At 36.3% G+C, this 19,555-nt stretch overlaps 1 protein-coding gene across 1 annotated transcript; it reads left to right on the top strand.

Moving 5' to 3' along the window:
* The first annotated feature begins 3,491 nt into the window (after positions 1–3,491).
* Positions 3,492–18,918, top strand: LOC121415343 (m7GpppN-mRNA hydrolase-like). The gene is made up of 10 exons (XM_041608521.1): positions 3,492–3,672; positions 10,003–10,154; positions 10,672–10,825; positions 11,561–11,633; positions 12,994–13,146; positions 14,067–14,179; positions 15,230–15,344; positions 16,336–16,647; positions 17,236–17,269; positions 17,999–18,918. Exons 1-10 carry the CDS (start codon positions 3,620–3,622, stop codon positions 18,142–18,144), a joined length of 1,305 nt encoding a protein of 434 aa, XP_041464455.1. The 5' UTR covers positions 3,492–3,619; the 3' UTR covers positions 18,145–18,918.
* Positions 18,919–19,555: the final 637 nt, after the last annotated feature.

Genomic DNA, 19,555 nt, shown 5'->3' with positions numbered 1-19,555 from the left:
CATTTATAAGGTTTTAGCATAAAAAATTACCAAAATATACTTCCCTACAAAGGATGCTTTTGCGATAATAGACAGCGAGTGACATATGGACTATGTGTAAGCTATTGTTGAATTTGACTTTGGTCAAAACAGTGATTTTGAGACAAAATTTTAGATTATCGTTAGTGCCGGAAGCTATTAAATCAACATCAGCTGCGCCAGGCCAGGTACCAGCGGAGTAAGGTACCGCTGACATGGCTGGTCTCATATCATGAGAATAGGAGATCATTTATTTCAAATGTCGTGTATTCATTTTGCCGATAATCTTGATATCTGCAAATAATTCAGTGTGAGGGTCACAAGTCCCGACCGTCCCAATTAATTCAGGGTTCAAAGGGTTATGGATTATATGAATATCTGTTAGAAGTGGGTGTCGTTCATTCTAGTGAGATATTCAAGAAGCTGGAGTCACATCACTGTCTTTATATTGTTCCCTTGCGGCCAAGTCTCAGAATAAATGACTTGGGGAGGGAAAATGAATAAACTTTAATCAAGAAGTTGAGCACATGCTCAGTATGAGAGCTACTAGTAAAGTGATTAATTCTCCCATAGTTTAATAATACAATTCAGTGATCGAGGAGAGGTTGTGATGCTCCTTTCTGTACCCTGACAAATAAAATTTATTTATACATAGTACAGGACTTGTAAAGTCTCCTTGGCTGATTTATGAAGTTGTGAGTACATTGCAAGAGAGGATTAAAAAGTGATGCTAACTTGATTTATGAAATTTGTATGTTTGCAAGTTTATGAAAGATCATATGAATTGTGAATGAGAAAGAACATACTGTAGGTATAATTTAATGCATGTAGAAAGTTGATATCTTCTCAGGCCCTTATTCAGAAGTTGGGTTTAATTTTGGCTCTGATCTAAAGTTGTGGTTTAACTATAGTCTGCTATGCAGACTCTGAATGGCTCTAAGGTGGGATCTGTTACACCTGATCTGCAGCCACAGTAGACCTAGTCTGCTATGCAGACTCCTTGAATCAGCTGTGGTACACACACTGCAGATGTGGGTCTATATTATTTTGTAGACTGGTTTAACTATGGGTAGCCAATAGTAGCATAGATCTCTAACAGGAGAGTTTCAATGTATCAGCTCAGTTTTCTATTTAATATTTGACTGTTCAGGAAAGATAAGTAAGATATTTGTCTTCACGATAAAAGACTTGGTAAACATAAAAAACCATACAATGTAAACAAAATTCTTATGTCTTTGTCTTTCCATAATCTTTGCACAGTGTAAATAGATCATGGTCAAAGTTAAAATATACTTCAGAATTTATATGAGCCTCAGAAACTGAGCAAAGGAATTAATGAACCCTTTCACATTAGTCATAGATTTCATGCATATTCTGACCAAGGAAAAAATTTGGCTATTACAAATCATTAACAATTTATTTATTCTTAGTAATCATTTTAAATCTTTGGCTTAGATTTTTTCTTATTACAAAATACTAGTAAAAAATAATAATTTAAGATATTTAGTAAAATGTTTAGATTCTTAACTTGCATGCAGATAACTATTTTCATGCAACAGTGATATTTATCAAAAATCATTTAGAAAATTAAATTGCCAGTAACATGAATCAAATATTTAGGTTAGATATTGTTTTCAAATATTTGCTTTTTTGAGCAGGTAAGATATTTCGTGCTACAATTTCAGTTTTAAACTACATTGACAACTCTTGTACAGTGTGATTATTGTCTTCAAATGGCAAAATTATATTTGTTATGTATTAATGAATAATCTCAATGGATTTTTTAAATAAAATTTTTAGTGGGAAGGTGGTGATAATTACAAACATTAACGCATGGATGGATAGGTGGATGGGTGGTTGGATGGATTGATGGATGGATGGGTGGATGGATGGATGGATGGTTGGATGGATGGGTGGATGGATGGATGGGTGACACTGGCGGCGGAAGTCAATAAATTTAGGGGGTGTCCACCTGAAATTTTGGGATGGACACATGTAAAAAATAGAACAAGCGCCCCAAATATTTTTGACAAGCAAAAAAAAAAAAAAAAAAAAAGTCATCAACCTAAATTTTAGGGGGGGACAACACACGTTTGAGGGGGGGGCCGCAGGAAAAAAAATTGACTGACAAGCAAAAAAAAAAAAAAAAGTTATCAAAATAAAATTTAGGGGGGACCATCCCCCCCCACCTAAAATTTAGGGGGGGACACGTCCCCCCCGCTTCCGCCGCCTATGGTTGGATGGATTGGATCATCAAATTTGGATGGATAGATAGGTGGATGGGGAGATGAATGGATTGGTAGATAGGATGGTGAGTGGGTAGATGGAGGGATAGATGGATTGATATGTATATGGATTGGTTAATGGATGGAGGTTTAGATTGACAGATGGATGAATTGGTGGGTGGGCCGGTGGATGGATTGATAGACAGATACATAGATGTAGATTGATGGGTAGAAAAGGGTGAAAGAAGATGACAAGAGAAAGAAGAACCAGGATTGGGCTTAAGGTTCGACAGGTTAGTAGCTGATTGACAGATTACCACTAGCTTGGGCTATCTCTCGATAGGCCTTAAAGGAGAATGAAACCATTGGAACAAGATAGCTTGTGTGAAAACAGAAAAATCAAAGAAACAGATCAAAGAAAGTTTGAGAAAAATCGGACAAATAATGAGAAAGTTATGAGCATCTGAATATTTTAATCACTAACGCTATGGAGATAGCAAATTGGCAATGCGACAGAGATGTGTGATGTCACTTGTGAACAACTCTCCCCATTACTTTAGTATATATTTCACTTGAATTGCCTCTTTTATCACATCTATCCATAGATCATGTGTTCTTTAATTCTACATGAGGGCATGTAATACATATTTTTTAAGAATACATCATGGATAAAGAGTTTGTATCATCATAAGAAAAAGCAAAAAGAGACATTTTGAGGGTAATTTATAGTCCACCAAAGGGAAAGTTGTTCATCAGTGACATCACACATCCTTGTCGCATTGCCAATAGGAGGATCTCCATAGCATTAGTGATTGCAATATTCAAATGCTCATAACTTTCTCATTATTTGTCCGATTTTTCTCAAACTTTCTTTATTCTTATTCTTTGATTTTTCTGTTTCTACACAAGCCTATTTATTCCAAAGGTTTCATTCCCCTTTAACAGATTTTCTATAAGTTGAAATAAAAAGGGGCAGTCCCTGCACTAGTTAACCGACATAATCCCCCCCCCCCCCACTTTCAGCAGATTTGGCCATGCACCATACCATTACCAAGGCGCAGAGAGCATATATTAATCCAATGTAATATGAATATTTGCCTCTTGGAAAAGTTAACTTGCCTGAGAATAATTGAGACCCCCCCCCCCTTGCTCGACCGAGGGAGATTCCCTATGGAGTTTCCCCATGCGCGCACAAGATGTACGTGCACAGTATATTAGCTGCATGCGCTGCTTGCAGTTTGTATGCAGTGAAGTTGACCGTACCGTACCGAGCCCCAAGCTCGCGATATTTTGAGCTGGAGTATTCGAAGAAGATTTAGTTTGGAAGTTGACCGTTGAATGCTGAGACCAAGCTCAACCGAATAAAAACGAAAAACATGGATCAGCCAATCGTGAATATTCCTGAGGAAGTTTTAAGTTCGTTATGCACGTAAGTTCTATAACACTTTAAAGCGCTCATGCACTTTCGCACCCAAGCAGTCGCAACCTGTTGCAACTCACCCAGCGGCTGTGGCTTGGGGAGTGTGTTGTAATCAATACACTGTGCGGGCTGGGTGCGGAAGTGCACTAGCGACAGCGAATGATGTTGCAGGCGAGGTCTATTGTAAGTTCTAATTGTACTTATTGTTATTATGCTGAATTCTATTTCCCTAACCAATGGTACCTTATGTAATTTGAAGTATTAAACTTCAATTCAAACAAAGATTTTGGGACATGTGTCATGTGAAACTTCAGTTTTGTAGATCTACATGATCTAGGCCTACCTAGCCTGGGGCGTTTTTGGGGAGTGAAACTTATACTGTACGTATGGTCACTCCCCACTAACGCCTGGGAGCCCTTCCTATATTTCCACACGGTTACACTTCGTAATTCCGAAGGTTCGTAATTCCGAAACACGTAAATTCCCTATACCTCAATGTTCGCTAATCCGAAAACGAAAAAGGGTTCGTTAATCCGAACATTTGTGGCGTTATTCCGACGGTTCGTTATTCCGAAGGTTCGTTAATCCGAAAACGAAATAAGGTTCGTTGTTCCGAAGGTTCGTTAATCCGAAAACGAAATAAGGTTCGTTGTTCCGAAGGTTCGTTAATCCGAAAACGAAATGAGGTTCGTTGTTCCGAAGGTTCGTTAATCTGAAAACGAAATAAGGTTCGTTGTTCCGAAGGTTCGTTAATCCGAAAACGAAATAAGGTTCATTGTTCCGAAGGTTCGTTAATCCGAAAACGAAATAAGGTTCGTTTTTCCGAAGGTTCGTTAATCCGAAAAAAAAATAAGGTTCGTTAATCCGAAAAATGAAAACCGGGAAAGCAGAGGCAAGGGGGGCGGGGGACAATGTTGCCGTTCAATTGTTATGAGGATGGGAAGGCAAGGGCGGCCGAACGAATTTTCGTTAGGGGGGTAAAGCCAAAAAATGAAACTCATACGTCAAAATGGACACTTTGGTGATATTTTCGCCTTAAGATTATCATCTGCTTGAAGTCATTGTGTGTTTGTTAGTGATTAAGTAGAGAAAAACCTTCTTTTGAAGTGATTTCTTATTATGGCAAAACGTATATTTAGGCTTTATTTTTCGGGAGAGTATATGAGCGAGCGGCTTGGTAAAACAAATTCAAAGGTGAAGTTGTAAAACGTTTTATGGGGTCAATTATTCTTAAAATGGCATTATTGCGAGGTGTTGCGAGCGTGAATCACAAGCTAAAACTTTAGGGTATTTCAATAAAAAATGAAAATAAGTTTTTTTAAATCCGAGCAAAATTTCTGCTGTCATTAAAAAGATGTGCATCTAACTAAAGAATTAACACGAGCGCAAAACGCGAGCTTAAACATACTGACCAGAAAAGGAACCTGTTAAAGAAAGCATTTAGTAACCTCTTTAGGATGCATATTTCACCAATCGAATGAGAGTGCGAAGCGTAAGCTGAAAATTTGCAATATTCCAGCCTGAAAACTTAACTTAACTTGTATACTTTAAAAAGAGTATTTTATTTCGAAAAAACACGAAAAACAGCATATTTATTTTAAAAAAAGGAACTTTCCCATTTTGGAAAATATTCATTTCCCTGTTTTTTATTTCATTTTTGGGATGCAAGTGCCTCCTGCCTCCCTCCCGGCGGATCCAACTTTCGTCAAATAGGGGGGGGCAATTTTTTTTCAGCCATATTTTCCTCGATCGGCAGCTTAAAGTTGATTTTTGTTTGTTTCTTTGAAAGGGTAGTCCTAACAGTCAATAATTAGCTTTATACTTATAAAATAAAGTAGATATGTAATAACATGATAAACCCTTTTTAAATAATGCGAGCATGCATGAGCTATATTTTTTTTATATGATGGGAAATATGTTTGCGATCTTCAAAACGAGATGCCTATGTAACTAAATTTAGATAACTGCGAGCAAGGAGCGCAAACAGAAATTTTAAGTATATAAGCTCTGACCTGATCTAAAGGGGACATTTTAAGAACTTTTTGCAGTTAGCCATGAAGACGATGCGTGTTACGGGGGGGGAGGCAAAGCCAAAAAAGGGGCCAATAGGGGCAATTTGGTGCAAACGTATATTTTCACCATGAGATTAGTAAAGAGGTTGTGTGTTTTGTAGTAATTGAATTGAGCAAAAAAAATTAAGTGATCACTGATTGATAAATTATATATTTACGTTTCATTTCTGCGAGCGTAGCGAGCAAGCGGTTTGGGGGGAATATCAAATCTAAAGATGTAAAATTCGCCTTTTTTGGTCAATTACTGTTAAAAGGGCATCCTTGTGAGATGTTGCGAGCGAATCACGTGCTCAAACTTTTGGAAATGTCATGTAGACCTAGAATGATAATAATGATATAGATATTATTTACCAAGGGAAGCCACTTCAGTTCTGAAAACTGTTCTCCCAGCTATTATTATTTTTTTTACAAGAATGCTTAGAATGTCCAGTTTTCAAGTTGGAAAATCAGAAAATTTTGGCTCACGTTTCTCGCTCGCATCAAGTATTGTTTATTGAGGAACTCATTCTATTCCTGGTTACAAAAAAGTGTAAAATGTCCAGTTTTCAGGTGGAATATCACAAATTTTAAGCTTGCGGTTCGCGCTCTCATTATTTAGTTCGTGAGATAAATTTATATATTCTATTCATGAGTCACTAAATGCAGTCCTTAAAAGATTACTTAGAAGCCTGTTGAATATAACTTTTTATCTGAGAAAACTCTGGTAAAAACTGAAAACTATAAGGTTAGTCTGATTTCCGCCATTGACTTTAGCACAGGCCAAAAACTCCGGTAAAAACAACCTGAGTTTTTCAGGTAAAAAGTTTTATGCAACGGGCTCCAGGTTAGTATATAAACATATTACAGCTCGCCCTCGATTTAATTCTTTAAAAAGATACACATCTTTCTCACGATTACAAAAAATGCTCAAAAAGTTTAAATTCACGTCTTGTTACATGAAATGTCTACTAGTTTGAGCTTGCGATTCGCGCTTTCAACATCTCACAAGGATCATTATTAGTATTAATTTTATTTTTATTACCAGCAGAAGCTGTTATTAAAAATGACATCCCATCCAATACAAATCCTATTATGTAGAGGTTACTCGCACGCGACCAACACACTTGATCCCCTGCATCTTTAAACCATTTGAATAGGCAGCAATTGCTCAGATTAAATCGAAATTAGCCTATACATGCTTGATCAGGGTGCCTATTGTTAATGAAACACATGCTTTTGGCCACAACACACACATGTATCATCGATCGTTATTACTATCATTGCATAATATCGTTTAATCTTGTAATGACAACACCGTTTTTGTTACCAAAATGAATAATTTTCATTTTCGGAAATATGAACCTTATTTAATTTTCGGATTAACGAACCTTATTTCGTTTTCGGATTAACGAACCTTCGGAATTACGAACCTTATTTCGTTTTCGGATTATCGAACCTTATTTCGTTTTCGGATTAACGAACTTTATTTCGTTTTCGGATTGACGAACCTTCGGAATTACAAACCTTCTTTCGTTTTCGGATTAACGAACCTTCGGAACAACGAACCTTATTTCGTTTTCGGATTAACGAACCTTCGGAACAACGAACCTTATTTCGTTTTCGGATTAACGAACCTTCGGAATTACAAACCTTATTTCGTTTTCGGATTGACGAACCTTCGGAATTACGAACCTTCGGAAATACGAACCTTCGGAATAACCGAACCTTCGGAATTACGAATGTATGCGTTTCCACACATACGGGTACAAGACCAGAAACTTTCGCCCCCGAGAATTCTACTTTCCCTCTAAAAGATCTAGCCCTAAAACATGTACATGGGGTCCAACTTCATTTCCAACATTTCTGCGTCTTTTCTTTGTCTTCCGCTTGGCGACAGCACGCAAATCCCGCGATTTCTTTGTCTTCCGCCAAGCGGAAGACAAAGAAATCAAGATGGCGACGTAAACACGGAAGTAAGCTCTTTCCATCTTTTCAAAACAAATCTCGTTTTTTAATGAATTCTTCTTTAAAAATGAAATCAATATCGCAGAAATGTTGGAAATGAAGTTGGACCCCATGTACATGCTTTAGGGCTAGATCTTTTAGAGGGAAAGTAGAATTCTCGGTCTTGTACCCGTATGTGTGGAAATATAGGTAGGGCTCCCAGGTGTTAGTGGGAGTGACCATACGTACAGTATATAACTTTCACTCCCCAAAACGCCCCAGGCTATGCCTACCGTATATCATGTCACAAATATAAAAACCTACCTTGTTTGCAATTGTGTCTTGTCTTTGTGATGTGAAAAATGCTAATTTTTACTACGATCTAATTATGAGGATTAGGATAAAGTTTGCACCTGCATAAATTCCCTACTCCATAATCTTGAAAACATAGATCTAACTTTATTCATCAATTTTTATTTCAGTTTTCAACGAAAAAAAGGCCAAAAGTTCCTACCAAAAAAAAATTTATGGATTAAAGCTGATTTTGACTGTATCAAGTCAGAAATCTTGTCGTTTGTCCAAAGTCATGTCACGAACACTGATTTTGACGATATGTGGGAACAGATATCTTTTGAGCTCCACAATTAGGTGCTGGACACCATGGTTCCTTCTAAGTTCTAGCCTTGAGCAGGAATTTGTAATGATATATTTAAATATTTTGACATACTGATTCATCACAAAGCCTTGAAACCCTTGCCATAGGCATATTATAAGCAAGACTTGTCAACAAAGATGGATTTATACAAATCACTTAAATTTGTTTGATTTTATAGATACCCCTTCATATGCTTAGTACTATGAAGCCAATGAAGGTGCAAAAAAACACTTGGTAAAAATGTAAAAAAATGAGAGGTTTCTTACCAGACCGATCTTGTGTAGATCCCTCGATCCATTTGTAAACACCGCACTTATAATAGGCTTGACCCTTGAACCGCTTCGTTATGACGTAGCTTCGATAAGCAATGTTACAAAATGCCATTTTGAAGAACAATTTATAGATAAAAAATTATTATTTAACAGATAATAAGATTTGAAACTTGATTATAAATATTATAAATAATTATTGCAATAATGATTATCTTTAATCAGGTTTTAAATTTCATTATTTGTTAAATTGTAATTTTTATCTATAAATTGTTCTTCAAAACGGCATTTTGTAACAGCCTCAGTCGAGTAGGACTGTACTCTATAAAGAAGACTGTACTCAATGGAAGAAGACAAAAAAAGCCCAGCTAAGTCCATGGCCAAACTCGTTGCCCAACTGGCCGCCAGCATTAAGTCCACCAGACCAAGTGAATATAAACCTAGTCAATTTTCTTGCTTTTGCTGAAATTCCCATTTGTCAGTTATAATTCAAATGGGGTATCAATTTGCAACTGAAAGATTGGTCTATTGATATTAGCGATAATTCCGCTTCACTCTTATTTGTATTACATTGTATCTAGAGTCTAGATCTATATATTTTTCGAAAGAAATCCTAGGCTTATATGTGTAGGTCTCTTAAAGGTGCACTCCAGGCTAAAAATAATGTGATTTGAACAGATAAAAATCAGACGAAAGAACACTGACGATTTGATCAAAATCAGACAAGGAATAACAAAGTTATGGCATTTTAAAGATTTGCATTATTCCGGTGATTTCGGTTCCCTGGTTCTAGGTATGTCTTCATGAATTTTCAATGAGCACTGATATCATGTCCTATTTCCATATGTTCTTTAGTATGTTATTATATGAAATTCGGTTTACTGGTATTCAATTTTTTTCTTTCAAGAACAAAAAAAAGTTGGAATGACAACTGATTTAGTGCATTATACATGTACAGATATTCATTGTTGCAACTTATTTCATTACAAGGGGGACTTGAAAAAATTATGATTTCATGTAATAAATTAAGAAAAAGGAAAGTGGGGATGTAACGTCATCAGCCCACCTAATGAATTTTCAGTGTGCATATTATTTTCACAATTTATTGCTAAACTTTGCTCTATTTTTAAATTTTCAGTATTTTGCTCTGTGAATTTTACTCTATTATTCAGATATATTTTTAGCCTGAAGCACCCCATTAACGATGACTGGGTGCACTGTCTTATAACCAAAAATGAATTTGGCCACCAGCATCCAGCCTGTACATTGCAAGATTAGTAGTAGAATTGAGTCAAACACAAGTTCAAAAATACTAGTAGCAGATTTGAGAGTGGCCACCCCCCCCCCCCCCCGGGTTTTGACCCGAAGTCTTTCAAGTCTTGTCCAGAAGCTTGCACGTTTATCTTTTTCTCTACTGCAGACGTTTTTTAATCAACATTCCTGACGAAGAGAGAAATGACTTGATAAGAGCTTTCTTCCAGATTGAGTTGGCCCATTGGTTTTATATCGACTTCTTCAGAGTTGAACAGCAAGGACTACCAACTTGTGGCATGAAGGAATTCTCCAAAGCTAATATCCTTTCATCCGTTATTTCCTTTCCTTTGATTTTTTTTTAATTCAGAACAGTAATGAAATATGAAAATCTAAGTTAGAAGATAAATATTTTATTCAGGATAAATACCTTACAAAGTTTTTGAATAACTATCTTTCAGGTTATATCAAGATTGCATTTGTTAGGGATGGGGTTATTGTTCTTCTCTTCATACCCTCCCCTTTTCTTCTTATCCCCCTCCCCCCCCCCCCCTTCTTCCTCCTAATTTTGCTCATCTTTTATCCTCCCATTCCCCTCCCTCATCTTCTCTCTTCTTTTTCCTCTTCCATCTCTTCATATTCATTTCAATAATGGCATTTCACTGATTTTCCTCTTCCCACTCTTCATATTCCTTTCAATAATGGCATTTCACTGATTTTCCTCTTCCCACTCTTCATATTCCTTTCAATAATGGCATTTCTCTGATTTTAAGTTTTCTGAAGCATTGTGTTATAACTATTTTCTTGTGAATTATCCTTGACCTAATTTTTTGTCCACTTTTCAACCATTGTCCATTTTTGATTGACCATGCCGACAAGGTAGATAAACTCTATGCAGAATGGAGGGAATACAAAATGAGTGTTCCAACGTATGGTGGAATATTACTAGATTCTTCCCTTACACATGTAAGTAGCATTTGTCTGTGGTACTGGTGTGGTTGTTTCTGGGCTCAAATGCCTTTCAAAGTACCACAACACACGATCAGTCTTAACTTTATGTTGTACTATGACAACATCAACTCAATACTGAACCAATTAAGTGAATCTTCTGTATTTAAACTTAAAGTTTAAATCGTAAAATGGCCTTCAAAAAACGACATACTGAACCTTTTCAACATAGTGCACTCTTGGAGTAAAATCATATTATGACTAAAATGTTAGAGCAAAACATTCATGTGATTTTACTCTGATGAGTGCATGTTGAAAAGCTTCAGTGTTTCCGTTTTTTAAGCTATTTAAGCTTAGTTTAGCTAATATTCATATGAATAGTAATATTGATAATTATAACTTTTGTAGGGTGTTTAATATGGATGTTTGTAGCACATAATGTCCTCTTTAACTTTGTTACTGCAATCTGAAAATAAGAGTGTAATCAATAGATAAGGAAATTCTCAGGATCATCAAAACAAAACAAAAAGGGCAAAATAAAGATGTGCACATGCATGTATACCAACCCACAACTTACATACTGAGTGGGGAAATTAATATGAACGGTGTTGGTGGGTTTTGATTGTGGTCTGATCAAGGAGTTGACAAGTGGCACCATGGTTTTATGATTATGAACCACTATGTTCTTGTAATTCCCCTCAAATTAACATTATGTTTTCACTATGCACAAATGATTTTTTTTTCTCCCAATCCAGCTTGTAATGTGCAGGGGTTTTCAGTAGGACAAGCTGGGGATTCCCCAAAGGCAAAGTTAACAAAGAAGAGCAGCCAGTGCAATGTGCAATAAGAGAGGTAATACGATGAGCAATAACTTACTTCCTCATGTCTGTGTTTACATGTGAAACCAAACAATACTATGCAACTGATGTCATAAAAGTGTGTAACCTACTTCAAAGAGAGCTACTGTATCATGTTGTGAAAAGAGTTTTCATAGACCTTGTTGTCTTCCACAAAGAGTTAGAAAGTTATGCTTAAGGGCCAATACACACATGATATTAAACACAAATCTCATCGATTTATTAATGCATGGTTGAGCCAATCCCATGAGTACATGATGGTCTATTTATTGTATGCTACTAGGAATAAAAGTCACACTAAGAAAAACAATCTTTGTAAACTCACCTGTATGTCCATTTGTGTGTTGTTTTGTCGATATTCAGGAGTTTCCTTACGCATAAATTTGTGTGAATTAAGATATAGGGGAGAGTGGGGTAAATAAGGCCACCTTATTGTAATTGCGATTACAATGTATATCTTTTCAATACTTGCAGTAGAAACATGATGAGATGTCTATTACTAGATCTAGAGTAGACATTACAAATGTTAGAACTTATCAACCTACTGTGCATATTAATGAGCCATTAATATTTTTGTTGGGTGGCCTTATTTACTCCACCAAAATGGGGCAAATGAGGCCACCTGATTAAAACCTACATGTATTTTATTTTGCTGTATTTGAAGATTTGATTCTGAGGTGCTGCTGGGTTTGTGCTCCTTCTGGCCAAGTGCACTGGGCTGTGAGACGTTCTCTCTGCTTAAAATCTGTGCAAAGGATTACTGTCTCAAATACTGTACTACACAAACAGTAATCCATTTTTAACCCTACCATTCTTGAGCAGCGAGCTAAAAACTATAAATAGGTGGCCTTATATACCCCATAGCCCTTTTTACCCCACTATACCCTATATGCGGTGAAAACTTTTTTTCTGTTTTTATTATAACAAATTAAAATAAATCACAAAATTTACAAATGATTATTAGGTGATTGCAAATCACATAAACACAAGTTAGTTACACCAAAAAGACAAAATAACAACCACAATAATAACAAAAACCCTACCCTCTTATCCTCCCCCACCCCCCAAAAAAACGAATGTGGCAAAGTGATGACTTAATATATCAGTGTTATCTAAACAAAGATAGGTGATTTGGCGAATAAAGTAGAAAACTTACCTTTTCTAGGTTTAGGGATTCATCAAAATATGATTTCATACTTCAAATCTTGATGATTACTACTTTCTTATCATAATTTCAAAATCCCTTGCAGATTGATATAAAGGTTCGTCATAAAAAAACACATTTCCTTCATAACAATTGAATTGTTTTTACCAGTCTATACCATTACTCATTATATTATGTTAATCTTCTGAAGGTTCGTGAGGAGACAGGTTTTGACATCACCAAGTACATTGATGAAAATAACTACATTGAGACTTATTTGAATGACCAACTCTCCAGACTGTATGTAGTCCCGAATATTCCGATGGATGTCGACTTCAAGCCGACCACACGTGGAGAAATTAGAGTGAGTTTTAGCTCATCTGAATAGAATTAGATATGATAAACATTTTTAACCTTGATGTTTGAAGGTTTGCATGGTGGCATGTACAATCGCTGATGTGGTTTACGGTACACCATGTGGAGTATTATACAAACAGTGGATAGAAGAAGAAAAAAAAATGGATAGGTGAGAAAGTGGAAATTTGAGAGGAGAGTAATCTTTCTTGAATGTAGTCCTGAAAAGGACTAAGCCAGAAGAGATTTATGAGTTGAAAACAGCTTGAGTAGTAGGATGGATGAAGAGATGCTGGCTACATTCAGAACTACATTCATGAAAGATTACTCTCAAATTTCCATTTTCTCACCAATTCATTTTTTTTTCTTCTATCCACTGTTTCTATAATACTCCACATGGTGTACCGTAAACCACAGCGATTTTTAACCTTGGCCCTTTTAAACGAGCTCAGTGATTTAACATTATAGTTATTGCATCAATCACTATGTCATAATGTGCCACTAATCCTCCATATCACAGCTGATATCAGACCAGTTAATCAGACTGCGATACCGATATCAGTGAAATCCCCCCCCCCCCACCTTGAGCTTGTCCTTGTTCCATCAGTGGAAAACTTCCATTAATAATGAAAGGCTACTATGTTTTTCTTGCACCATATAAATAGACACCTTTCACATGGTCACAGGTCTGGACTATGTTACCTTACAGACACTTCTGCAAGAGGCTGATGGAGGCAGAGTATGAAAATAAAAGATAATAATCCAGAGGAATACACAGAAGAGTTTGTGTAAAAAAACACTCACTTTGTGCACTCTTTCAAAACTAACTTCGTATTTTGATTTGCACATCTTTATCTCTCCTTTTAAGTGTTTTAGATATTTGTTAAATCGCTGTTGATTATGGTTCCGTATTCTCTTTCATACATGTAGGAAGTGCGCTGGTTCATGATAAATGATCTTCCTGCAAGTAAGAAAGATCCAGCACCCAAGGCTAATTTAGGTCTCAATCCAAATCATTTTTTCATGGTCATTCCATTTATCAAGTAAGTCTTATTTGTTTGTAAATATTGTTTAGAAATACCTCTTAATTGTACATTCTAACAGGTTCTTGATTATTTTTATAAAGACTGATTATGAGCTGACACTTTTTTTTCCACATGATTTATCGGAATGAAAGTTCATTTTACATTGCACCTAATCATTGACATATGGCTAATAGAATGCAAAATAGCATCTTTTGAGAATGAATAATGAGGATATCTTGGAATATCTTGGAAAGGATTACAACCATTTGGTATACAGCATATATGAAGAACATAGTTGTGAAAATGTAGAGTTTGGGTGACATTTCATGACCAAACCCAGCTCCACATACGTGTATCATAATTCATAAAGCCTCGACACTGAATGAAAAGCTATTGCATCTGGTCATAGGCAAACAAACTACACTGGTAGGATAGCTATGTGGAAGAAAAGTCAGATACTTTGGCAATGTTAAACAGCACAAAAGTGTGATAACTGGGCCCCGTCTTACAAAGAGTTACGATTGATTCGATCAATAGCAAGTCTATGGAAATCCATCAGTGTCATAATTTTTTTTTTCAAAAAATTTGCGCAATGTCCTTTGTATGCAAAGAGAAGCGGAGTGAATTTTCAAGAAAACAATGAATGCATGAATATACATCATTGCCTGAAAATATTTTGAAAAAACATGCATAATAGATGTTGACGTTGCTGGCCGTCCATAGATGCGATTGATCGGATCAATCATAACTCTTTGTAAGACGGGGCCGAGATATGTTTGATTGATGAATAGAGGGAACTGTACCAAGACTGGGAAGAGAATGTCAAGACATTGAGCGGTTAAAAACTGCGGGTTTACCAGAATGACAAAAGATAAGAGTCAAATGGACAGATTTCCAAATTGTAAAATGGAGAGATACTATTATAAAGTTTACAAACTCTGTTTTCCAAAGATGTGGTCCTCCTGTGTGATTGAGTTTAGATTTTTTTTTTAATTCTGGATTTTTTTTCTGACTCTACTTATTAGGAAGCTGCTTTAGTGTGATTTATGTGTGTATGATTATTTTTAGACCTTTAAAGAAACGACTGAATAAGATGCAATCCGGTGCTTCTAATAGAGGCTACAGCCCAGCAACGATTCCCTTGTCGACCACCAATACCCAGAGGACACAAAGCCCTACACAGGTATGGTTCATGCCCTCTCCAACAGCTTACATTGTATTTTGTATTGTATTTGTCATTATGATGAACTTTTCAAATTCTGAATGCATTCACATAGTGATTGATATTAAAGAAATAACATGACTTGATTAATATATTGGTGTTGTTCAGAAATATATTATTCCTCATTTACCAAGTCCCTTGGAGAGGAGTTTAGCCCATGGCCCCCTTGTTGCTTCAGCAAATACACTCCAGTCAGGTCCCTACGTTCATCAAACTCTGGTTCCCGTGTTATTCCTAAATCCGTTAAGACATGGGGGGCTCGGGCTTTTGCGCATGCTGGCCCTGTTCTATGGAATGGTCTTCCCCTGACAATCCGTGAATGCACGTCCATTGATACTTTTAAATGTTACCTTAAGACTCGTCTATTCAATGCCTCTTACTCTTAATTGTTCCTGGATCTATTACTATTATATTTGTACCTTTTCTCTTTCGTTCTTTCTTTCTTCTTTCACTGCGCCTTGGGCATTCTGCCGAGTGGATTTGGCGCATTACAAATCACATATATTATTATTTTTTTTATTATTTATAAAGCAGAACAGTACTTCTAGCAAGGCATCAGTTTCTCAGATGGGAATGTGAAGTAGTAGTACTTGTATGGTATTATTTTAATCAAGAAAAAAAACCAGATAAACAGTGTCAAGACTGAAAATTCATGTCTACATAAATACAAAAGCAGAGTACAATAATCATAATTATAAACAGAATGTAAATATCAAATCAAATTGTGTGTCAACCATAAAAATGTACCAGGAAAAATTAAGAAAAATTAATTAAAAAGTAATATGTTGATCAATGAAACATGTACAGACATCTAAGTGTGATACTGTAATCTGAACATAGTGTAACATGGGAACCAGTTACATTCAGACCAACCCAAGTGCTCTCTTTTGCAATCTGACAATATAAAAGTTCTTTCATATCAATGTATTTTATTCCTTATTATTTTTTGTAGGGTAATTACAGGCAAAATGGAGGCAGGGGACGAGGAGGGAATAGCAACCATGTGTTAAATTCTAGCGGAGGACCGACCACCGGCCAAGCTGTTGATAGTAACAAAGCAGAGACCAGAAGAAAGCAACAGCAGCAATACTTCAAATCACAGAACATGACTGCAATAACCCAGTATTCTAGGTTTAAAGATCCAGCATTGGATGCTATGTGGAACAATCAGGGTGGACCAGGATTGAAGAGACAGAAAGGCCAAGGGGGAGGGTACTCGCCTCAGTCGTCACAGGAAACGCCAAAACAAGGCAGACATGGCAAGGTAAAGGAATCGGAAAGCGTGTGCTTGTCCCTTGTGTGAGAATTGTAGTGGATGTGATGATGATGGTGGTGGTGGTGGTGATAATGATGGTGGTGGTGATAAGGAAAATGATGTTGATGATAATGGTAATGGTGGTGGTGGTGGTGGTGATGAGGATGATGATGATAATGGTGTTGGTGGTGGTGGTGATGATAATGAGGATGATGATGATGTCAATGATGATGATGGTGGTGGTGATGAGGAGGATGATGATGGTGATGGTGGTAGTGATGATGATGATGATAATGGTGGTAATGGTGATGAGGATGATGATAATGGTGTTGGTGGTGATGATGATGAATATAATGATGATGATGTTAATTATTGTTGTGGTGGTGGTGTTGGTGATGACTAATGGTGATATTGATTTTTACGATTTGTAATGTACCCCTATCAGTGAAAATTTGCATATTTTTTATATTAGTGATGCGTAGTTCTGTTATGATCAGCAAGGTACTGTTTGAATGGTATCAAGATGTACTTTTTTGGCAGATATAATTTTTATTGCCACTGATAACATTTTTTCTTCTTTTTTCCCCCATTAAACAGGGCCGAAACCATGAAAATCCAGAGACCCGTCAAGGTATGTACAAATCTTTGATGTGTGATATTGAACAAATGGAGGATCATTTTATCATTTGGCATCTCTATAGGACTATTTTGAAAACTTATTGTGAATAATATTATGAAATTGATAAATGTTATGAATTTGCTAGCTCCAACTTATTATGTTATTGCATTGAACGACTACTTAAGAAATCAAGGCAATTCTGTAGATTGCATCATGGAAGCTGTGTTATTTTCCTCTGTAATAAAGTTGAATACACAAGCATGCTTATTTTCCTTTGCAAGGAGATTTCCTCTAAAATCAATAGGTTGTCTTTTCAACTGGATACTCAGAAGATAACAGGAATGCTAATAAGTTTGACAGCATTCCATAAATTTAATAGAGGGGAACAGTTCAGAATCAAACTTTAACCCTAATTTAACTGAGCTAATATAGACCAGAATATACAGGGGGTCCATTCGACGATTTTTTTTTAAAAGATTTTTTTTGGTTAAATTTGAATAGGAACTTTTTATTTCTGAAATTCCAGATTCAGAGTAAAGTTCAGAATCTTGGACAGGCATGCAAAGTTTTAAACCAAACCTGAATACAGACCGTATCACTTTATTTTTAGGCCATCTAGAAAGCACTGGATGGGAGGAGGTCATGATTTATTACTGCTTTCCATTCTTACTAGCAATCCTGCTGGTTCTCCTATGAAAGACTAAAATCAGACTCTTCATTTATTTTCCATCTCTTCATCAGGATCGTCGCCCATTCCCAACAAGCAAAGCAACCGCAAGCAAGCGCAGGATGCCCGCCAATCCAGTCATAACCTTTGCTCCAAAGCATTCCTTAACTTCAGGTTTGATGTTGACGCCATCATGAGAGCCTTTGATGGCATCAAGTAACTCACACCAAGATAGTGAGGTTTCAACATTGGACTAGCTGAAAAACTTTTCATCATATCTTGCTCTCCGTGACTGGACAGAGACCAAAGTTTAGGGGGCCTGTTCCTGAAAGAGTTGCACTTAAATGCAGCTGGAAGAAAATAAAGTGCTTCTGACTTGTTGAAAATAGAGCTGCTTTTGTTTTTTTAGAGTTGCATTTGATCAACTCATAGAATTCTGTTCTCCGCTTGCTCTCCATAACTAGACAAAGACCAAAGTTTAGGGGAACTGTTCCTGAAAGAATTGCACTTAAATGCAGCTGGAAGAAAATGAAGTGCTTCTGACTTGTTGAAAATAGAGCTGCTTTTGTTTTTTGGAGTTGCATTTGATCAACTCATAGAATGGACTTTGTCTGTGATGTATTATTATTATTGTTATTATTATTTGTTTGGCGTCACCTGTGCCAGGGAGGTGAAAAGCGAACTGAATCACTGTGACCCGCAGGTCTCTCCTCCCGATATAACTGATTGGGGGAAGCGCAGGTGGACCACTACATCGGATTTCCCCTACTCTTATACTAACGGTGCATTGGAAGACAACTGTAGTTATATTGTGTGCATCAACACCTTCTAGTATATGATGGAATGAAGAATTTTTGAACTTTTTTCTCTACATCCATTTGACTTTGATATGGATTAATGATATTCATTTTGATCAGCCAGTGTGAGCCAAGTTGAAACGTAAATTGCTTAAAGGTCAAGTCCACCCCCAAAAATGTTGATTTGAATAAAGAAAAATCAAAACTAGCATACATGTAATGCTGGAAATTTTATCAAAATCGGATGTAAAATATACAATATTTTAATATTTTACATATTCTAGCAATAAGGACCACGTTGATTGAACCATATAGTATTAAACTATGCTAATTCCACAAGTTCAGGGAGGAATTAATCATTGTTTCACTTGACAAAGAGGAAAAATTAGAATTTTTCATATGAATTTCATGTTATAAAATACAAGAAATATTGAGTGGATGACATCATCAGACTCCTTATTTGCATACTGACCAGGATATTTGAAATTGAGCAAAATTTTAAGGTGTCATAACTATTATTTTACAACAGATTTTGATGAAATTTTCACTGTTATGCTTGTTGGATTTTTCTCTTTTTATTTGAATCAACTTTTTGTTGGGGTGTACTTGTCTTATAGCAATTTGGCAGTCATTTCCACTGTCATTTGTCAAAATCCTTCTATGTTTGGCGGAGAGCAAATATTTTAGCGAAGTCATAAAATTATTTCTTATTATTCTGAGGCTGTGAGTAGGGGAGACCGGGGTCAGTTGGAACACGGGGTAAGTTGAAACATTGTAATTTTCTTTAAAGGTTGTAAAATGAATTTATGCAATACTGCCCTCAATTTATTGCTA

The sequence above is a fragment of the Lytechinus variegatus genome, chromosome 5 (genome assembly GCF_018143015.1).
Source record: "Lytechinus variegatus isolate NC3 chromosome 5, Lvar_3.0, whole genome shotgun sequence".
In the NCBI taxonomy this organism is placed as follows: domain Eukaryota; kingdom Metazoa; phylum Echinodermata; class Echinoidea; order Temnopleuroida; family Toxopneustidae; genus Lytechinus; species Lytechinus variegatus.
Note: the sequence above shows the minus strand (reverse complement) of the source record. Positions and strands in the feature narration are given on the sequence as shown.

Excerpts from the sequence above, each read along its gene's own strand:
- LOC121415343 (XM_041608521.1), top strand. The coding sequence starts at position 3,620 with ATGGATCAGCCAATCGTGAATATTCCTGAGGAAGTTTTAAGTTCGTTA. Across the intron at positions 10,826-11,560 it reads AGCATTTGTCTGTGGTACTG|TAGGACAAGCTGGGGATTCC; the intron begins GTGTGGTTGTTT and ends AGGGGTTTTCAG. Across the intron at positions 17,270-17,998 it reads AAATCCAGAGACCCGTCAAG|GATCGTCGCCCATTCCCAAC; the intron begins GTATGTACAAAT and ends TCTCTTCATCAG.